General features: G+C 39.3%; 1 protein-coding gene across 3 annotated transcripts in view; it reads right to left on the reverse strand.

Moving 5' to 3' along the window:
* LOC128859320 (serine-rich adhesin for platelets-like) overlaps positions 1–21707 on the reverse strand; it is a 73861-nt gene that overhangs the window by 32333 nt on the left and 19821 nt on the right. Inside the window, exons 3-4 of one of the 3 annotated variants that reach the window (XM_054096261.1) lie at positions 16747–20603; positions 12169–12264 (exon numbers count right to left, since the gene is read on the reverse strand). In XM_054096261.1, the coding sequence (XP_053952236.1) occupies positions 12184–12264; positions 16747–19431 (2766 nt within the window). In that variant the 5' untranslated portion in view covers positions 19432–20603 and the 3' untranslated portion in view covers positions 12169–12183. Of the gene's footprint in view, positions 1–12168; positions 12265–15956; positions 20604–21707 lie in introns of those variants that run through there. The other 2 variants (XM_054096260.1, XM_054096263.1) reach the window with 2 other exon arrangements.

Here is a 21707-nt window from a genome sequence, read left to right on the forward strand (position 1 = left end):
CACATGGCACATGCCACAAGTGCGCAAACATGCTCATTGCCAGTGGTAAACAAGAACAACAACAGCAGTGACATGAAAATAGTTTAAAAAACAATGCCACATATTGAGACAGAATTGAGCGTAGTTAGCATTGCCCTTCCACAGCAATTGCAGCTGAAATCGGAGGGAAGCCGCAGGGACATTAACTGGCAATTGAAAGGAAGTCAGAGCCGAACGAGCTGGGAGGATAGGGCGGCAACTGGCTGCATGGCAAGCGCTGTTGGACTTGTAAAAACTTATGTTTTAATTAGGAAAGTGCGAGCGGATCGAATTTCGCTGTGTAAACATGAAAACGCGTTGACGCGCAGACCAAAACAGAAATGGATGGGCGGACAAACAACAAGCAGATGGAATGACGGCAAAAGAGGCGACATTTGGCCCCGAAAAGAAACTAAATATAGAAACAGGTTTTTTTTCAATAGCATCGATAAGCAATAGACAGTTATTTCGAAAGTCACTTGTGTGAGTGGCCGGTATCAGTGCTGAGCTTGAACTACACACGTCACACTTTGATAGAAACGCTCCAAAGCGCTTACAGGATTACAGGATCGCTGACAGAGATTGATGTGGTCATCAATGTTCATTTTAATTGAAATAAGCTTAAAATTTTTGTATCGCATTTCAACTAATTTCACTCTATTTAAAGCAATATCCAGACGGCAGCACTGCGACTCGCCGCGCGCACCGCACACGTTTACTACTCACTACTCATGCGCGGCACAAAGCGCCTAATTGCGCTGTCAAGTGGCACTGCTGGCGCGCTCATAATCAATTAACACAGGTTTTATAAGCCATTACATAGCGCTCTAAAGCGCATCGAAGTGGATTAACATGCGCGCAATTTAAAGCTTATGTCGCGGCGAGAAAGTACAAAAACAGAATAACTGAACGAATATACGCAAATGCATTAGAGAGAGCGCGCCGCGCAGCAGAAATTGGCGGGCATGTAACGCGCAGAGTTGATAACTTATTTGAGGTAAGTGGCATGCGGCATGCGGTTTGCGGGAATACAATTTTCGTGCAACGGATTTATTGATTTTTCCATAATAAATCACCTGCCACAGTGAACGTACAAGAATTTATTACGCCCCACAAATCTAACGCCACAACTGTAATTTGCGTGCGCCGCTTCGAAGCAGCAGTGGCCAACACCAGCGACACCTCCGCCACCGCAACCACCACCGCAGTTATCATTATTTCCACCTGCAACACGACTACAACTCAGCTTTGCTGCAACATGATCAGCGCGTACTTGCGACGCCTCAAATTTGAATTATTTCGCCGCCGATATTCGATATTTCTACTATCTTCTCCTGGCTGACTTCTTCACTCGCTTAATTCATGTTGTTGTTGGCATTATTGTGGTCGTTGTCGTTGTTGCCGTTGACATCCAACTGCGCCCGTCAGTCGACGTCAACACAGCCATTTCGATTTAAATGTCCATAAATCAGCAGATGGATCGCATGAACCTGGACAGATCGGCGACGTCAGCGGCAGTGGCTGCGGCCAAGGCAACGGCAGTGAGCAGCAAATGGAAATGTTAACGTTAAATAGCAAAAATTACTACAACAAACGGCAAATAAAATAAAATGGCAGTAAATGCCAAGAACGCACCGTGGCAAATGCACCGTGTTGCAGCCACTCATGCGTGCCACTTGTCGCTTACTCTGTGCCCTCTTGCTGTTGCTGTTGCTGTTGCTGTTGCTGTACATTCACCTACCCATCTAAGTCCTCCTCATTAAAATCGCTTACTGCTTCCCTACTGATTTTGTGCAAGCGCTGGGTGTATTCTCATCCTAGTGCCACATTCGCATTAGCTGCTTCCACATTTGCATGCCAACTCTACGCAGCACAACAATTTGGTGCGGGAGACACGCGAACGACTAAGCGCAGTTAAATGTATGTAGGTTGCATTAGTTCGAGCGCGCAAGTGTATGTTGTTGCTTTTGCAGCTTGCTTTGATTGCTCGTTAGCGATGTTGTTGGTCGTACATACCGAAACTGCCGAATGCAAATCAATTTGTGTTGCAAGTTTAAGTGGGCGCATACATTAATTTTATATCGACCGTAGCCTGCACTGTTCCTTGTCCGTAGTGCCTAAATGTAGGCACCGAAAGCAGAGAATGTTAATGGAATGAGAAGGAGCAAATGTTAAATAACTTTTTTTCGAGTACTAACAGAGAATGTTAATGGAATGAGAAGGTGCAAATGTTACTGTTAACTTTTTTTTAGTACAATTAAGATTTGAAAGATTTGTAGTAAGGGATTTTAGAACATCGACTTTATAGACACCATACTGAGTTTTGCCCACACAAAAATTGAAAACACCACACATCTTTCACCTCAACACACAACACATCTCTCACCTCGACATTAGACCAATTAAATTTTTACTATATTATTTTCGTAATTTTGAATAATAACACTGTGCGACAGTGATTTTATACTTTTATGGAGACCTAGCACAACTTGTATGTATAGTAAAACTAAGAAAAATGGTATAGGAGAAATTTCCATTACACCCCCAAAATTTCGCTTTATGGCCAAAAACCCGTTTTTCAGTAGGTTGATGTAAACAATCACTCCTAACTTCGCCAATTTATATCCGATTTCGAATTTTTTTTTTAGTTCTTAAGCACAAAAACAATTTTTCTGAAATGATAATTGACGAGGTTGAAGACAGAAGTATTTGGAATTTTTTTTATTTTTTCAATATTTTTTCAACTTTGACATCAATTTTACGATATTATCCGGTATTGAGGACTTTTTTAGTACACTACTGTTATAGTAAGTTTAATTTTGCGTCGAATGGCCATATTTTATTGTAATTGGATGAAAATTCATAGAGTTGTGTGTGTTTTAAGATTTTATTTTTTTTTTAATAATTTTGTTGTGGGTATAGCTGACGCTAAATGGGAATAAGGGCGCGTTTCGAAGCATGAAAATGATAACAAGTGTCAGTATAAACACATAATATTTATTGGAGTATAGATATACAGTACAGTGCGGTACGGTGCAGAACACAACGGAACTGGTTCCAAACTTAAAAATGCATTGGAAACGGCTCTTTGGAGTTTAGTATGGCACGGTACCGTATAGTACGGTACACTATAGTACAGTACAGTATAGTGTATTACAGAACAGTACATTAAATAACAGCATATTGTAAAACAGAAAAAAAGGACATAACATTACTTAACCGGAATAGAACAGTACGAAACAGTACAGGTTTAAAATTTTAAAAAATGTCTGGACAAACTAATCTTGATTTCAAAAATGTTTGCTAGACCTGTTCCGTTTGTAAGAGTCATCACTGTTCATCCCTCATCTGGCCCAGGTTTTCCGGGAACAAATTCAAATGTGAGTGCAGGAAGTGCATATTGATGGACATATTGCATTCTATTTTTTCGTACGCACTGATGATGCCATATCATCGGAGAATATAAGGAAATTAGACTTTTCTGGCAACGTTTTGATTTATATCTCTTGAATTTCAATGAACACTCAGTATAAGCAAATTCCGGTTCATACCAGCGATCAGAAGTAGTATATGTAAGCTTAAAGAAATCGTTGTAGCCATCAACCTGAGCCTTATTATTCTGTAACTTCAAACGATGCGTTTGATCCACCAACAAACCACATAAGAAACAAAACTTATTGCGATTATCGCACAATTCTTTTTCACAAATTGAAGCAAAACAATAAAATTTTGAAGTTTTAATAAGATTAAATTATAATAACAAACTTCAATGTACAGTGTGAACTTAGGTACACTTGGGAGCTTTTTCATATTTCTATTGAAAAAGAAATGCGTGATAATATGTCAGATATTTCCGAAAGTTCTAACTAGTTCTGTTGCATGCAGTACAGTGTACTCTTATGTATGCATATATACTCCAATAAATAGTATGTATCTATCATATAATAACGCATCATAAGGGCGTGAATTCCGATTTAGCGTCAATTATGCCTACATACCAAATTAGTAAAAAAAAAATTAATTCTTAAAACTCACACAACTCTATGAATTTTAGTTCATTACAGTTAAATATAGCTCATTCGACGCAAAATTAAATTTACTATAACAGTAGTGTACTAAAAAAAATCGTTAATATTGGATAATATCGAAAAAATTATGTCAAAGTTGAAAAAAATATAGGAAAAATAAAAAAATTTCAAATAATTCCGTCTAAAGCCTCGTCAATTATCATTTCAGAAAAATTGTCAACACACTGTCAAAAAGGCTTGTTTTTGTGTTTTCGAACTAAAAAAAAATTCGAAATCGGATATAAATTGGCGAAGTTAGGAGTGATTGTTCACATCAACCTATTGAAAAACGGTTTTTGGCCATAAAGCGAGATTTTGGGGGTGTATTGAAAATTTCTACTATACCATTTTTCTTAGTTTTACTATACCTACAAGTTGTGCTAGGTCTCCATAAAAGTATAAAATCACTGTCGCACTGTGTTATTATTCAAAATTACGAAAATAGTAAAAATTTAATTGGTCTAATGTCGAGGTGAGAGATGTGTTGTGTGTTGAGGTGAAAGATGTGTGGTGTTTTCAATTTTTGTGTGGGCAAAACTCAGTATGGTGTCTATAAAGTCGATGTTCTAAAATCCCTTACTACAAATCTTTCAAATCTCAATTGTACTAAAAAAAGTTAGTTAAAACCACCATTGTGAAGTTGGTTTATGTTGGGAGAAAAGTTTTTTGTGTATACCAAACAAAACAAACTTATTAATTTTTATTAGTTATTTTATTTATGTAGGTAATATTGAAATAATAAAACAATTTTTTGTTCTATTCTTAATTATTTTTATTTTTAAACAATATAAATTTCTTAACCCTCCGTTGGGCACCCGCGTCTGGCAGGCTTTTACGACTATGGACGTGAATTTAACATATTTCTATTATATCTAACGACTTGAGCTTCCAAGTAGCTTCCTAAAATTAAATTTTCTATGGATTAATGGATATAACCTTTTAAAAAGGATCCTCGAACAGGGCGAAGAAAGCCAGACCCGGGTGCCCAACCGAAGGGTTTAAAAAAAGTGACCAACGGAGCGTTTAATACAAAATAAAAAAACCTGGTGTTGTTGGTTACATTTTTTGTGAAAAGTGGTTGAAAGTCAAAGCTACATAATTAATTTATTGAAATAAAGAAAAGAAATAATTCTGTGTAGCGATACAAGTAAGGACGGTCTGCTTATTACGCTCCTTTCCAGACATATCGGCAGTGGAACTCTGCTTTTTTGGCCTGCTAGCCCAGTGCTCTACTCAAAGAATCTGGAATGTATCATCTTACCAATCGATTTTTTTCTGATTTCATTTTAAGCAGGCTTTGTGTAGTGAGAGATGCTCGCAGTTTGTTAGTGCACAGCTTTCATAAGTAACTTTCTTGGACTTACTAAAAACCAGAGCAACACAAATTAAGTTCCAGCATGTCTTGGCCCTGTGCTCCATCTTGGAACTCTAGGAATTGATGATGATGATGTCTTTGACACGCATGCAGGGATGTGCACACACGTATATAGTGCATTTGTTGTTGCATTTGGTTTCTTGCTCCAATATCGGGTCGGACTATTTGATTAAAATCGGTGGGTTTTAGTCTAGTCAAACCACACAACCTGAAATTTAAATTTAAAAAAATTACTAAAACCTGAGGTTCATAAAGTGTTCATAAAGACTCATCATATCCCAATCTGCAACGGCCCAGTTTTCGTGAGCTAAAACAACGGCCCAGTTTTCGTGAGCTGCCCTAACCGCACATCCCATTTGGTCGGAATGGATTTCTTCTTCTCAGCTGCCTTTACGCTCAGTTTGCAAATGCTTCGTTTAGTTGTCCATGGACTTGCATCGATATTGAGCACTTCAAGTGCTGCTGCGTGATCACGTGATAGCCGATGGAGACTTAGTTTGCAAGGTGGCGGGCCTTGTCCAACCTCCTTTGCTCTTAAGAAAATGGGTATGGAAATAGTCAGTGTTAGAGTTTGCGTTTCAGTGTAATTGCTGCACAAAAATCTGCGCGATTTTCTCAAAAGCAAGAGTGCTTTCAAATTATCTGGGGACTACCTCTGTTGAGAATCACTTAACTAGGTTAATAATAGAAGCAAAGGGCCCTCGAAAGCCCTCAACGTCAATTACAATTTGCGAAATGTCAGCATTCTATGTAAGCACTTCCATTGCCTCGAGTGACAACAGCAATGTCAAAATAGAGAAGCTCTTCACACAAACCCCATGCGAAGCACAGCAGAAATAACAAACTAATCAAAAACTGAAGATGCACTTCAATTGAAAATAAATAGCTGAATCAAATTGAATTAGTGTAGATTACACACTTAAGTGCAAAAACTGTACAATTAAAAATTGGCAAACGTCAATTCCCATCAACAAACAAATCGCAGCATTTGCCTATCTACGAATACAAAAAACTGGCACTTGAAGCGCGTGTGACGCCGATTTTTAATGGTTCACCCCTCGAGCGATTGCTCGTTAGTCTCGGTGCCATTGTCTAAAAGAAGCAGACGAGTTGCGTGGCAACGGCGACATGTTGACTGGCGAATACTCCACGGAAAGATACCGATAAATAAAAATAGAAATTCATTTGTGAAATTGAAATGAAATTAATTTATGAAATTTTGAGTGTCAATTAACAACAAAAGTGCTGAATGCACAAAAGCCAAGCCCAGCTACTGTCTGTTTGCTTGTGCTTCCCCCACAGAGCTGTGCTTAGCTCATAAAAAGCTTGCTTTTTTACAAGTCAGCAACGTGTAATTCAATTTTATCATTATGTTAAATATTTTTTTAGTTTTAAATCAGCACAAATGCCACTTAAAAGCCGCTGTGCCGAGCGAGCGTGCAAACATCAATCATTGCGCTAAATCCATGCTACGACCCCAGGCCTGGAACGTAAACGCTGAAACACAAACAACTATTAAATTGAAAGCAAAAACAAAACCAACGATAACAACATATCAGCGCCGTTGTGACGTTGTGACGTCAATGGGAACCATGAAAAATTAACAACTTAACCGTCGGTGGTATGGACCAAAAGCCAGCGGCAGTGGGGCAATTACCGCAAACCACATAAAACATGACGAACGATAAAATTTTGAAAAGCTATAAAAAAACTAAAAAAAGAGATACTGTGAAAAAGAACTATGCTCATGAGTTGAAAGAAAAGATCAGCGTATAATACTGAAAACAAAAACAAATATAAAATTAGGCAAAAACAAATTATGAAGCCCAAACCAGTTTTGCGGCCAAACAATGGAAAAAATCGAGGTTGAGAACACTTAGCGGGTAAAAACATCAGACAGCTCAACTCCTGTATAACTTCTTTGTTATCTGTATGTGTGTGTGTGTCAATGAAGAAAACTAGTATAATTGGTGTCTAAAAGTATTCCTAGGCATTAACATTAATATGACATACACAAAATAATAATTTTTCATTTATTATTTTCAAAATTAACCGCTTAAACAAGTAAAGGATCTTTCAAAAGCGACGCCTAGACAGGAGTAGTAAATAATTCCCTTTTTATTTCATCTTTGACATTTGTCAAGTAGGCAGATGTACAACTTCGCTGATTGAACGACGCACCAAATTTATTGAAACTTATTATGAAAATAGTCGATCTTTAAGCACAAACTATCGTTAAGCTCGTAACTTTTTTGGTGGAAATAATCGTCCGAATAAGTCGGCAATTCAAAAGTGGGTGAAATAATTTCAAGATCTGGTTCTGTTTAGGATGAAAAAAACAAACTGAGCGTTGTGTCGAGAATATTTCTGCTATGCTCTTGGTGGTCATTTATGCAAATGATGCCATTTTTCACATATAAATGTTAAGAGCCGTATTTTGAATGAAAACAGTGAAACCTGAAAGAATACAAATTTTTGCGTGTTTTTTTAGAACAACATCTAGGCGCGTCTTTTGAATTCCTCAATTCCAAATAAACTTTCAATTAAGAGTATTTTATACAACTGACTAGCCATCTTTAATATTTTAAGTTTCGAGCGACAGAATCTATTATTCGTCAATTCAAAGCCCAAAGCTATCATTAACTACTCAGTTTAGTTCAGTTCTTAGCGCGAAATTTTGAAATTCCTAGCTGGGAAGGATTAGCATAGAACAAGAAAATAAAAGTCTATCAAATCAGTCAGATGATCTACGTTGTTACACGCGACTAATATGAGACAATATCTGATGCCATAGAGAGATTTTGGTCCCTAAAGAGCCTACTTTTGGTACTTCTTAATTATCTCTTTGAGTATTTCGTAGTAATCACGAAACACTCCCAACGACTATCGCATCTAAGTATAAGTATACAGCTGAACTTAAAGCCCGTCTTTCTGACTGGCAGGGCCTCTAGGTGTGGGCGTATTTGTGGCGTTGCTATGCCAAATTAGAGTTTTTATGGTGAGATTAAGAATATCGAGAAAAAAAGTGCAAAATAATATCTGGGATTTGGAAAATCTACAATAGCAAATATTTTCAACAGATTTCTTAGCTATAATAATGCTTTTTTATTGAGAATCATTTAAATTTGTACATTTTTTAGACTTCTTGATACGAATTTCTATGAAATTTTATAATTTTGTATGCAACCAGGTAAGAACCATAAAAGATCGTTTTGGAACCAGGTGATCTCAGCTGTTAGCCTCTTTTAACGACCGGCTGAGAGTGTTTTACTTATGGATCTGTACATTGGCTGTAGCCTGAGCCCGGTTATGAAGTTGAAGGAGGGAACGAACAGCATAAATGCGTATGCAGATCTAAAACTCACCGTTGCAGCTGCGATATATGTATGTAAGTATGAGCAGATAGTTTTGCTCTCAGAGCACGAACTCATCGGACAAGATTTGATAAACTTCTGAGAATAGTAAATTTCTATACTTATTAATTATTTATTACATATATTAATTTCGTCGAGTAGCCCCTGATAAACATACATTTTCGCCATCTGCGCCACTACATACTTTTGCTTGACGTCAATTGCTCAAAGTGTAAACAATCAGTGTTAAGTGGATACCTTACCGTGCACCGAAATAGTAGCAAGCAACAAGGGCACCCGGCCGGTAGCGATACAACACAGCTGTCACTTATCAGCACTCAGCCGTTCAGGCAGATCTCAATTGAAACAATAATAACAGTGATTACTTCACACCTCATCAACAGCCGAGTGGGAATAACTGCATAGTAGTGGCACGATGAAAGAAGCGTTGTGGGCGACTAGCGACACCAACTGCTGCAGCAACAGCAAAAGTGGTAACACCGCTGAGGCCTCATCATGAGTATCATCTGATTATCGCTGCCATACATTCATTATCACTCACACATCGCGCACTCATGTCACCGCTAATCCAATAAAGCGTCTGCTAAGCAGAGATGGTGGGAAGCGCGATACAGCGATTGCTCTCTGAGTGGTGATTGTTCGAAGATATTTTAGGGCGGCATTAAATAGTTGATTTCTACTTAAGGCTAAAGTAAATGTTAAGTTCAGTATGTGACGCACAAATTTAACTCATTAATAAACCGCTCGAGCGTTGGGCCGACTCACTTGCGCCACTGATTAGATTAATCGCCAGTTGGTGCAAACAAAGTGAGGGTGGGCGGAAAACGGGTAATGAACACAAAGTTTAAAAAAAAATTGTATTCGATTTTCTATTGACGTTCTTTAGAATGATATATTGCTTTTAAATTTTTTGTTTTTGGCGAGTTAATGTTCAGAGGCCTATTGACTACCAATAGTTGCGGATTTTGTATTCTGTGATATATATTAGATTAATGTTTCAAGTTGAGAGGAAAGCCATAAATTTAAGGTTTTGGAAATACATTTTTTTAATTTGTAAATTTCCATAATATTTCACCAAACACTATGTTTTGTTAAGATGGTGTCCTTGGTCTGGCATGCGCACATAGCACGAAATGAGATTGGAACCAGAGCAGATTCCACTTATTATAATTAGAACTCCTTGTTATAAGGAACCTACCCAAATACTTTTTTCTACTAGCTATTATCAAGACGAGGGCTAGGTAAAGTTTTTGTTCTTTTACTTGAAAAATATGGTACACACAGAGTTCCCGTCAAGAGTCTTTTGATCCCTGGGAACAAATGGAAGGTCGCTGGTGCCACACCGAGGATATACGGCGGCCGTTTTTACCCAGTTTTATACAAAAGCTTCAAAAGAAGGTCAATTTTTTGTTGGGCGTAGCGGAACCGTGTAACCCTGTCTCAAAAGTGCTCTCACAGCGATTCGAACTATTTCCACGTCTGTGCCGCTTCAGTCTATCTGTCTAAGAGCATCTAGGATGGATTTTACCCAATATTGATAGAAAGAAGATTGCGCCCATCCGAGTTATGCAGTGTTGCTAACCATTTGTTCTTCACAATAAATTTAGTGCTTTTTTATACCCAAAATGCGAACATTTTCGGGTTTCGTGTTTGTTTCTTTTTTTTTAATTTAAAGCTACCGAAACTTTAAGTTAAAAAAAAACTATATTATTAAACAATAAAAGGTTAAAAAAGGTCACTCTGAAAAGATTTAGTGCTAATGAAAATTTTTTGACTCTTATAAAATTGATCTTATAAAATGTCCTTAGTGGGACATAGAGCATCATGGGGTGTATTCATTGTAAAAATAAGCCACAAAATACTAAAGAAACCTTACTGACATTTTTACAAAAAGAGTACCCTATATAGTTACATAACCTTAAATATAGCAAAAAAGTCGTTCCCTTAACAAAAGAGTCTCGCTTAACAAAAAATTAAATTAAATTGTACATAAGCATAACACATTTATTAAAAAAACGCAAATTCTAAAGACAATTTGTCACGCATACACAGTTCTTTAAGTAATTCAATAAAAATTTGGTGTTTTATTTTCTATAAATGGGCATTTTAGTGCGTTTTTATATCCAAAGCTAGGCAACACTGCAATAGCGAGAGAGAGATGTGCCTGCTGAAAACAGAAGAACACCAACAACAACTGCAATCGCGGGCAATGCTACCAGATGTTAAAAAAAGTAAAGCTAAATAAAACTGAGTGAATTATTAAACTAATTTTTAAAAAATGTATATTTTGCAAAATTTTTAAACATTACTTTTAATTAGAACAGGCTAGAAAAATGTCATGAAGAAAGAACTAAAACCCCGAGACTAAATAACAAAAAAAAAGCTAAATCAAGTTACGAAAATGGTAATCTGGCCATAGTGGCGCTGAAACCACGTAACTCATTGTCAAATTCGCTGAGCGCAAAGTAACGGCACCACGATAGGCGCCATCTCATTATTCTTTCCATCATGAATTTTACCTATATTTACGTCGTATAAAATAAGTTCCCAGAATTTGCATGTATGTATGTACGCTAATAAATATTCACAGAACTATAGTATATAGAAGCTATAAGTCACAAAATTAACTTTCAAACTGCAACCAATCAAATATGTCTTAATTGGAGTACTGTATTTTGCTGTAAAACATCGAAATGTTTACTATCTCTCTGCATTAATCTAATTTATAAACAATTTCCTAGTATTACAAAAATTTTGAAAGAAAAAGAATCAACAAAGCAGCAAGTTTTCGAACCTTCCTCAAACATGCAACACGACCTGTCATCCTCTTCTATTTCTCAGTATCTTTCCTCGTAATATTATATTTGCTGTGCGATAGTGAGTCCCAGAGACGATGACGTCAATTGCATTCCTCTGCCGACAAAAAGTAAACGACTGCCAGCAGACCAAAAGGCTACAGCGTGTAATGTTTATCTCGTTATTGCTATTGCTGTTGTCATTACGGTCATTATTATTATTATCATTGTTGTTGCTGTTGTCTGGCGTATAGTTGAGCAGAAATAAAAATCCAAATAAACCGCTTATCAGCGTATATTAAATTAAAAGGAAAATAAATTACGAAATTAAATTCAGCACAATTAAGATCCAACAGTGCGTCGCCGCTGAGATCGTCGAGCAGGTACTTACTGCTTGTTGCTTGTTGACTAACAACTGTCAGATGTCTGCTGATGGCTGGCGGCTGGTGGCTGGTGGTTCGCGGTAAAAGCCAAACCTGCAAAAGCGACGACGTCAGCGTAAATGTGGTACATATCTTTTAGCGGCAACTTATATGCTGGCATACATACGTGCATTACTCTCCAATAAATACAAAATGTTTCGATAATATATTAATATTAATTCGCGCAAATTTACTGGGCCAATTTGAAAATACCTGGAAAAATTTCATTATTTTGAGATCATTGATGAAGTTTTTAAAGATTCTGAGGTGATTTTTTGGGAAAATATTTTTAAAAACGAATTTTATTAAAAAAAAATCGTTTTTTGGAGGTATTTTCAAATCATAGCTAGCCTGTGGATTTTGATAGTTTTGCGAAATATTTTGATGGAAGTCTTCAAAAGTTAAATATATTACTCGCCCCGTTGGAAAAAAAACGCAACTTTTTTCGGTGAAGCACCGCAATGTAGGTACCTACATGTATAAGGAGCGTACGGTACTTGGTATGTCTGCGACAGGCGGACGTGAAGGCATCGCCGCCGCCATCAGCCGAGCTGTGCATGTTCATGCCAACAATTTGTTCGATGTCCATCCGCCATGTGGTTCTCAAGCTGCGCGCTTCATTTTATCAATTTTTCTGCATAATGTAATATAATATATGCACGTGCGTATGTATGTACATACATATATACAAGTACAATACAAAGGCTCCAGATTGTTCAACAAAGCAAGCGACTGGCCAATCGCATAGGGTACTTATCAAGTAATCCGTTAAAACGCGACGCCTGCAGGCTTAGCGGCACCACTTGTATTTATTTATTTACATTCACGAAAGTTGTCTTCGATTTCACTTATGCTGACATCAGCCGCTTTATCATAATATCAAAGGCAGCGCGGGTGGAGCTCTCCGCTCTGCGCGCCTCTTCTCCGCTACCGTCAGCGCTTCAGTGACTTTGGTCGGAGCTGCCACAGCCGCTTTTCGCTTCACCTGTCGTCATTTGTCATCTGCTGTCGAACGCGCGCAGCTATGTTTGAGTGTGTATGTGGTCGTATTTGTGTATTCGCATACGTGATTGCGATCGCAGTCTTCCACCACTTTTCGCCGCCACCGTCAGTAGGAGGTGTGTGCGATCATGCGCGTCACGCTAATTGCTGTCAAAATCTTTTATACAGTGCGACTGACGTCAAAGCGGCCTAACACACAGCGCCGCGCTCCACCTTGGCAGTGTTTTTTTATGCCATGCACGGATTCAATTTTTCAATTCGCATTCATATTTCACAACGCTGTAGTGGCGGATGGTGTATCTAAGCGATTGCTTAGTAGCATCAGCGGCTAGCGTATCAAATAAAAAAAGAAGGTCCGCTAATTAATCTATGCCCATAAATAACTGAATTTGATGAATTCGCGCAATTTGCTTGACTCGTATTTTCGATAAAAAAAAGTATTTTGCTGAAACCGAAGTGAAAAATGTGCACTGACGCAGTTCGCTGGAGTACTACGATCACAAGTAGGCTTCTGCCCCACCGTTTATGGTCATCACTTTTGTTGAATATCTAATTAAATGTTATCAGAGCACCAAACTGTATCGGCGAGCCATAAAAGCGACGCAGCTGTCAAATATATTCGACACTTTGGCAACGATGCTATTAATTTCATGTACCTGCTGGGATTTCCCACAGTCACCCAACCTATTACACGCCATCAAAATGCTCGACAACTAGACAAGCGATAGTGAAGTGAGACAATAAATTGGTTTTTACGATGTAGTTGAGGTTTCTGAATGGAAGTTTCTTATGGTTGGAGCTCTGTTTTAACAAACCTACTCACTACCCATTTCAAATAAGCTGCCAAGTTAGAGGCGGTCTATAAAATCACGAAAAATTGGACGGAGCAAACTTCAAAGAGTCATACGTAAAGAGCCTAGCTGCTGAAGTTTTCTCTTATGATCCCACAGTTCAGATATTAAACTGCGGAAGTTCATCCCATCCATCCTTCCACATAAACAGCCTCTGAAACTCGATACTCAGACCCTTTCGTCGGCCTGTGGTGAGCATCTTGATTCTATCACGCAAGTGTATGGTTCTGCCGTTTCATGTATCTTCTTATCTGATGTTTTAAATTAAATTTAATTCAACTACAAATAAAATACGATTGAATATTTGTCAATTATTTTTTTATTGGAAAGTGTAAACCTTGTCTATGATAAGACAATGATTACCACGGCTTGCTCTACAGTAGCCCAGAATATATTTTGGCGAGTTTCCGCTTTTATCACACCAATAGCAGCTTTGATTCTATATTTCAACTCTTCAATCGTATAACCATCAACTTTTATCCACAACGCCGTCCCAAGAATTTTCGCCATTTCGGCTGATTACTTGATTTTCGATTTGAATGTTTCTCAATTTTCTTCAAGCATAAAACGAATCATTCCGTAAATGTCTAACCGTAGACTTAGTTGCTGAAACGTTCTCGATATTATTTTAGCTGTCAAATTCCCAAAAATTAATGGACCATGGCTTTTCCATGTACACGCCTTTTTAATGTACTCGGAGGTTTGTTGTTGCCTGTCAAGGCGCGAGCTCATGTTTATAACTTTATAAGTAAGTTTCGAATCATGGAAAGCGAGCTCTCAATATCGCTTGTTTGTTTACAGTCCATCCCTTTCTCTCCTTCTCTCTACCTCACATAAACCGGTACTTCAGTTTTAGGTGCCTTCTCATTAGGCGGTTGTTTTACGAGTATATATTTTTTTCTCTCTATAGCACAAACTAACACGTCCCGTAGATTGTCATAGGATATCATAAAAGTCAGAAAAAACTGTCAAAAATCATTCGCAATTCTGAAAAATACAACAACAGTTATAAAAGAAAATAGAGACACTTCCTCACATCCGATTGGCATCGATAGCAGATGAATGAAAAGGAGATTTGCACTTCGGCCTTAACATATTTTATGCCCACAGATTAGATCAAACTAAATAGAAAAATTACTGCTAATTTTTTGTTACTTTCATTTATTTATTTCATTCCGGGAGCCACCGAGGTCGGAGATAAACGAAGCCTAAGAAAGGAACTTGGTTGCGAAGCGCACTTCAGATTCAATTGCATTCGCTTATCGACCGTGTAGTTTTCTCTTCGAATACCTGTAAAATCTTATACTAAGCAGCTATTGGGTAATTTTTGTCAGCAAACTTCGAGTCATGTTCGACGGTTCGGTATATTCAACGCTTGGGTAATCATTTATTGATGAGCTGGTTCTACCATATCACCCAAACTGTTCAACACATTGCAAAACGTATCGTGCTGTGCTAATTTCAAAGCCTGACAACCCAACTTGCAGAATATTTTATGGCATAGCCCTCCACCGCAACAATTATTAATACGGTTGCCCATGACACGGGACGAACAATCCGCACACCCTATCCTCATTAGAGGAGGATATTAAATTTAGGCCATTAAAAAGATTATTAGTCGAACTATGATCTTTCTGAGAGAGATTTACAAAAAAACGTTTTTAGGCTGAGAAAGTGGTGCTGGAACGATAGTATTCTCCTCAAGAGATGCACCTCCTTCCTTCGAGAGACGCACCCCGAGTACAGGAGAACGCTCTTCAAGTTCGGCGATGGAAGCGACATCACTGTGCCACCGGCTTTACTTGGGATACTGCATCAGATGGTCTGTTCTCTGCGTTTTCGTTGTTGAAATATGCGAAAGTAAACGTAGGATCCAATACATTTCGCTTAGACATCTCATTTCCTGCAAACCACAAAAATGTCTAACAATCAATCAACTTTTTATTTTTATTTTTTTTATGCACGCCATGAAAGCGGAAACCATGCCATTGTTTTCTGTTATCAACAACTTCAATCACCTTTCGTGTAATCAATAAACAATTTCTGCACCAATATTTATTAGTTTCTTTTTTTTAATTCTTCATAATTCTTAATGTTCGGCTGTGCCTTCAAAAATGTCTTATGTTCACATTTATCAAAAACCAGATACACAAATTAAGGAATACCAACATGGCTTGATAAAAAGTGAAAGATACAAAAATGAAACAGTTCAAAACTGAGTGCTCATAAAAAATTTGCTACATGAACTGTTGGGTAGGACAACAACAATACGCACATACCTACAGCCAAGTAAATATTTGCTAATTTACAAACGTACTTTGATATATTTATATAATACACGTTGAAAATTCACTTTGTGCACTGTCAAAGTTCTACAACAACAGCACACTAAATCATAAAGGCAAAATAGATAATTCCATAAAACAATTTCATATATCTTTTCGCTGTGTGGCAGCAAAAACAAATAAAATAAAATAAAGTAAAATAAAAAAATGGGTTAAATGCCTGAATGATAAGATAAAAATAAATTAAAGCTGCATTCCTTCCTCATTTCGCAAGCCATATGACTATTGTGCGATTGTGCGACTTAGACTAACGGAATAATACTCACACTACAAAAACAAAATGCTCATTACTTATAATCACGCTCATACAAAAGCCTACTCAATATTTATACAATATACAGTTAATTACTAAAACTTAATAGAATTACAACAGTAACAGTTCTTTGGGTGAAATATATGATGAAATACTTTAGATTTGTTGAGATTTTATTTGGCTCTGTGACTCAATAGGTAGCCTTCTCGCTCAAGTTCTCACTCATTGGCACCACCAAACCTACCTTCTTTATTGTTGGTTTTGTGGTCAAATGCTGTGCGGCTAGTAGATCGGCCAAATCCTTGCCTGCCTGTTGTTGTGGGTCTTCGGGAATGGTGAATGACTCTTCATCAGCGCTGACTGAGCATGCAGAGCAGTCGCTGGTCTTGCGCTCCAAGGCGGTGCGCACACCGTTCACGTAGCACTCGGCGCCGTCCAATGCGGATATTGTGGATCCGCAATAATAAAGGTTGCTGCATGAGGATGAGGCGCTCACGTCCGATTCACCTTCGCCTTCATTGGCAGTGTCGAGTGAGGAATGCCGCCGTCTCATGCGCTGTGCGCGAAAATACTCTATTTCCTCTAGTGTTATGCCACACATGACATCGTCTGAATAGTCTGAGACTACTACGGATGGCGTACGTACAAATCGTCTGCCGCCCGGAAATTCAGTGGGCGTATAGTCGCTGCCACAACTCTGTGCTGACTCGCGCCGTGAACAGGGCAGTGATGGCGCCAGCGAACGGGGATCTTCTGGCAGCTCGACGACACGCTCTTCCAGCAACACCTTGGTAGGCACCGAGACTTGAGTTGGTAAGTTATTGGCCGTCTGATGTGGATCAATGGTTGGTGAGTCTGGTAGTGCGGTGGGTTCGGCTAAAGGCAGAAGCGCCGGTCGCAAAGGCAAATCGGTGACGGTGAGTGTCATTCTGCGTTGCTGTGAGCCGGCTGGTGGTTGTTCAGATGTAGTGTCCATAGATTCGTCGACGTCCAAACCAAGTGCTGAATCGCTGCTAGCCGAGCGTGCGACTTTGTCCTTGCGCTTTAATTGCTCCGCTGTCATTGAAGTGATGTGCGTCAATTCATTGTCTTCGTTGTCCGATGAGTACGGACTCTGTCCAAGGTTACAGCCTTCGTCGGAGAGTGGACTGCTCCGTTGCTCCAACACAACTGACTTCAAGGACAACATATTGCTGTCCACGGCTTCGCTCGGCTTATTGGGATTCACAATCATTTTTCTTGTATGTCGCGTCGGTTGTGAATCGAACTTTTGTACTAAATCCTCAACACGTGGAAAAGCGCTGGCTATGCCGACCAAGTAAGGCTGATCGCAATTGGGGGACGTCTTCGGCGACGATTGATGTTCAAACTTTCGCTTCAGATCTAACTTGCGCCTAGCTATAAGCGATGGGGGCGAACTAGTTTCGGCAGCGTTTACAGAAATCGTTGGTAATGCTGTGACAGAGCAGGGAATCGGTTGGTGGCGCATATATCGTGCGCCGTCTTCGCTTACTTGCGGCCGCCAAAAATTTGGTGAGCTGTTATCCAAAAGCTGTTTGGGTAAATCCACGTCACAAACGTCAAGCGGTGTCGACGACTGCGTCAACTGATTGTTTGTTTTATCGTGCAGTTCGAAATCTCTGAAGAATTCCGACTTCAACTTCGCTTTGCGTGCGGCCAAGTTCAGAGTCCTTCTTATATCCTCACTAATGCTGTTGTCACTATCGTCGACCGTTCTTCTTGTTTCATTATCTGCGTTGTCCGAATCAAACACTGGTGACCACTTGTTGCTCGGCACTTCACTTTTTCTACTGCGGTTGTTGCTGCTATTGTTGTGCTGTCTCAGGTTAACGTTGTAGCTGTTTAAAATACACTGCTCTAGCGGTGGTATTGTACTGTTCACTTCGACTTTTCTCTGATTACTAACATTCGTTAGCACAACCAACGGGCATTTATTTTCAGTGAATTTTGATTTCACGTCTACCGCCGTCAACACCCCTGCCACCTGTGACGCCCGCAAAATCGGTGTTGTGGTCGCAGACGTCAAACGAACCGACGATTGTGCTCGTCGTGTAGCATCCGAATATGCCTCCACCGCATGCGCTGGCACTGCGGCCATCGTCACTCGCTCATTCACCGTTGTTGTAGTAGTGCTTGCGGTAATCTTTCTTGCTTTCATTAATTGACGAGCCGCAATAGCCGCCCGCGTTCTTCGCGTTGTTTTCGCTGTTGTATGTGTACGCGGCTGTCGCGCAACTGTCAATGCCGCCATATGCGTTTTTGTTGTAGCTATTTTTAAGCTCCTCATTGTCTCTGCTGTTTTGCTGGCAACAACTGATCCTGATTCTTTTGTGGCATGAATACTACTGGGCAGCGGCGTTGACGTCGGAAAACCACTTTCAGCAATACAAGCAGCATCTTCAGCAGCGTCGCTGTAAATGGGCGCGCCACAAATGATCGTGGATGTGTTCACGTCATCTCTCTCTTCAATTTTGTCGCTTATATTACAACACACCGTTACATCAGAACACACACTGGCGACCGAATTTAATGAACCGGCAGGCGTAAGGGCGCTAGAAGAGGTTTCGGTTGAAGCACCACCGGCCGTTGTGCCTGCGCTTCCGGATAGCGCAGCAGTGATCTTCGAAGGAATGGTAGCTTTTAATACCGAACGCGCATTTTGAGCTCCGCGTCTCGCGTGAGGGCATTTGTCGCGTACACGTACTGCAGGAGCCGTTGCTGCTGCATCTGTGGCTGTGGCTGTGGTCGCGGCTGGGTCAAGTGAGCTCGTTCCGATTCTACGCCGACTAGTATTACTACCCATTATTCTTTGCGCATCCAGCTGCTGGCATTTAGTATATTGTTTGTCGGTCGCTTTGCTGCACTTACTTTTAATTTTATTGTTTTCATTCGCAGGTACTCGATTCATTCTTTCTCGTTAAGTGCGTGTACGCTCTGCATTTTTTTCTTTTCGTGCAGTTTTCAAGTGGTCTCACAGTCGACGCAAGTTTGTTTAAATTTTCAACGTCGCAATTCTGTCAAATGACGTCAAGGCGCGAAGACATGACGCAAATGTCAGCGATTAGCTGCAAAAAAATTCCATTCCAACAGTGGTTCTGCTGCTTGCTGGTTGGTATATTTGTGATTATTATTAATGTTGTTATTGTTATTAATTTTGTTGTTGTTTTTATTGTTGTCCACAATACTAATAAGCATTTTTGTTGTCACAAACGACTGACGCAGAAGATTATCGACCGCAGCAATCCAACCCTTTCTGACGCACGTGAGCCTCTAGACGATTTGGCGCTCAGGACTGGTGCTGCTATTAGCGGTGATCGTTGCTGAGATTTATGAAATTTATGAAGCAATGCTTTCATACAACTAGGTGCACTAGTCAGCCACTTTGACGCAACATTAATTACCTTTCCTTGGTAAGTTTTTTCGAATTAGCATGAAATACGCGATGACGCTGATCGCTGATCCAATGAGTCGTTAGTTGCTAGCGATGAGTGGCGTGCAGCGTTCCGCAGCACTCTACAAACGCGCTGGTGACTTGGACTTTATACTACGACTACACTTTGACGCTGTCAGCGAGTAAGTCACTCTAATTTAATAAACACTTCTTGGAATTTAAATTACGTACTTTACGTGCCGCCCGCGTCACTTAGAAACACCTGTTTATGTACTTGTACGTCTATGCTTATTAACATAACTGCATGCGCATATGAATTTACACACTCACACACACATATCTGATTGCGATCACTTCACACTTTTGTAGAATATCGTTTGGTTCATTGCGACGATCGCTGCACTAATTGCGTCAATATCGGTCGCGTCGCGTCGCGTCGCGTGTTGTTGACCTTCCGTGGCAAAGGAGAAGCTAAAGCAGCAGGCGCCTGCTCAGCTGTTTGCCGCGCGCGCTTACTGGACGCGTTAGTTATTTAGTGCGCGCCGATCGCGTTGTAATTTTGCACACTTTATTATTAGCTTTTTTCTTCTTTGTTGTATTTTTCAAAATAGGCTGCAGTTGTCTATGAAGTCTTAAAAAACCAGCGCGGCATAGACAGCATTTCCATTTGACGTCGTCGACGGCATTATCTGTAAATAGAAAAGCAATAGCGATTAATTTTACAAAAAAGGTGCAGCACGTATGAAATACAAGCAAATGCACAGCGCGTCGCATTTCAGCGCTCTAATCTTTAAGATTGTAAATCATAAATTCATAAAAATATTAATAGCTTTTTTACCTAATTTCTGTTTACGCTTTCTTGACGCTTGTAGTAAGTTATTTTAATCTATTTCCATGTTTTGGAAATTTTCCTTTTTTTATCTTTTTTTATGTTCGTTATTTTTTTATTTTATTGTTGCTATACAGTGAGAACTTTATCGGCCTGTTATCTGCCGGAGATTATGAGATTTGGCTAGTACTTATTAGTATTGTTTTTGCCCATTTTATCGCTTCAGTATAATTTTTTTCGTACCTATTTTTTACGGCCTCCATACTGACGTAAATCGTATTTTTGTGTTTCGCATTTTATTTTTCATTCATTCATAATTTGTATGGCAATAATTTTTTTAGTTGTTTTCACGAGCATATGATATGGATTTATTGTACATTTTATTAACTCTATTTTGATATTCCTAACTTGTATGTGTGTGTATGGATTTTAGTATCATGCATGCCTGTGCTATATTATCAATTTTGCCTTGGCGAGAATGCCAATTGCCCATCTGCAGATCAACATCACCGCCTGCTTGTCAATAATTCAACTCTGCTGCTCATAAGAAAAGTGTTCATAGAATTTTCCACTGCTGGCAACTTTTGTCTCCCAACCGTAGCTAAGAGGAGAATTCAGTTTGGTTTTTTTTGTTTTTTGTTTTTTGTATTTTTAATCGATTTAGCGGCGGCTCTTGTGGTTTTTCGTTGAAATGTGGAAAATTGTACGGCTGTGAAAATATCAAATCGGCTGAATCTAATCACGGCTTAGTTTGTCTTAGTAGATCAATAACGATCCCGCTTATACCAAAACTGGTCTCAGTGCTGCCAAAAGAGTGATTGGAAGCGTAAGCTTCAGATCCTACTTGTGAGCACTGCTTCGCAAGCTTTCTAAGAGCTCTAATTTTCTGATGCGCGATATCCTTCGGGACTCAAAACCACAGCAACTTAGTCCTGATTTGGAAACTACTTTCAATCGTGAAAAT

This window comes from Anastrepha ludens, chromosome 3 (assembly GCF_028408465.1).
Source record: "Anastrepha ludens isolate Willacy chromosome 3, idAnaLude1.1, whole genome shotgun sequence".
NCBI classification, from domain to species: Eukaryota; Metazoa; Arthropoda; class Insecta; order Diptera; family Tephritidae; genus Anastrepha; species Anastrepha ludens.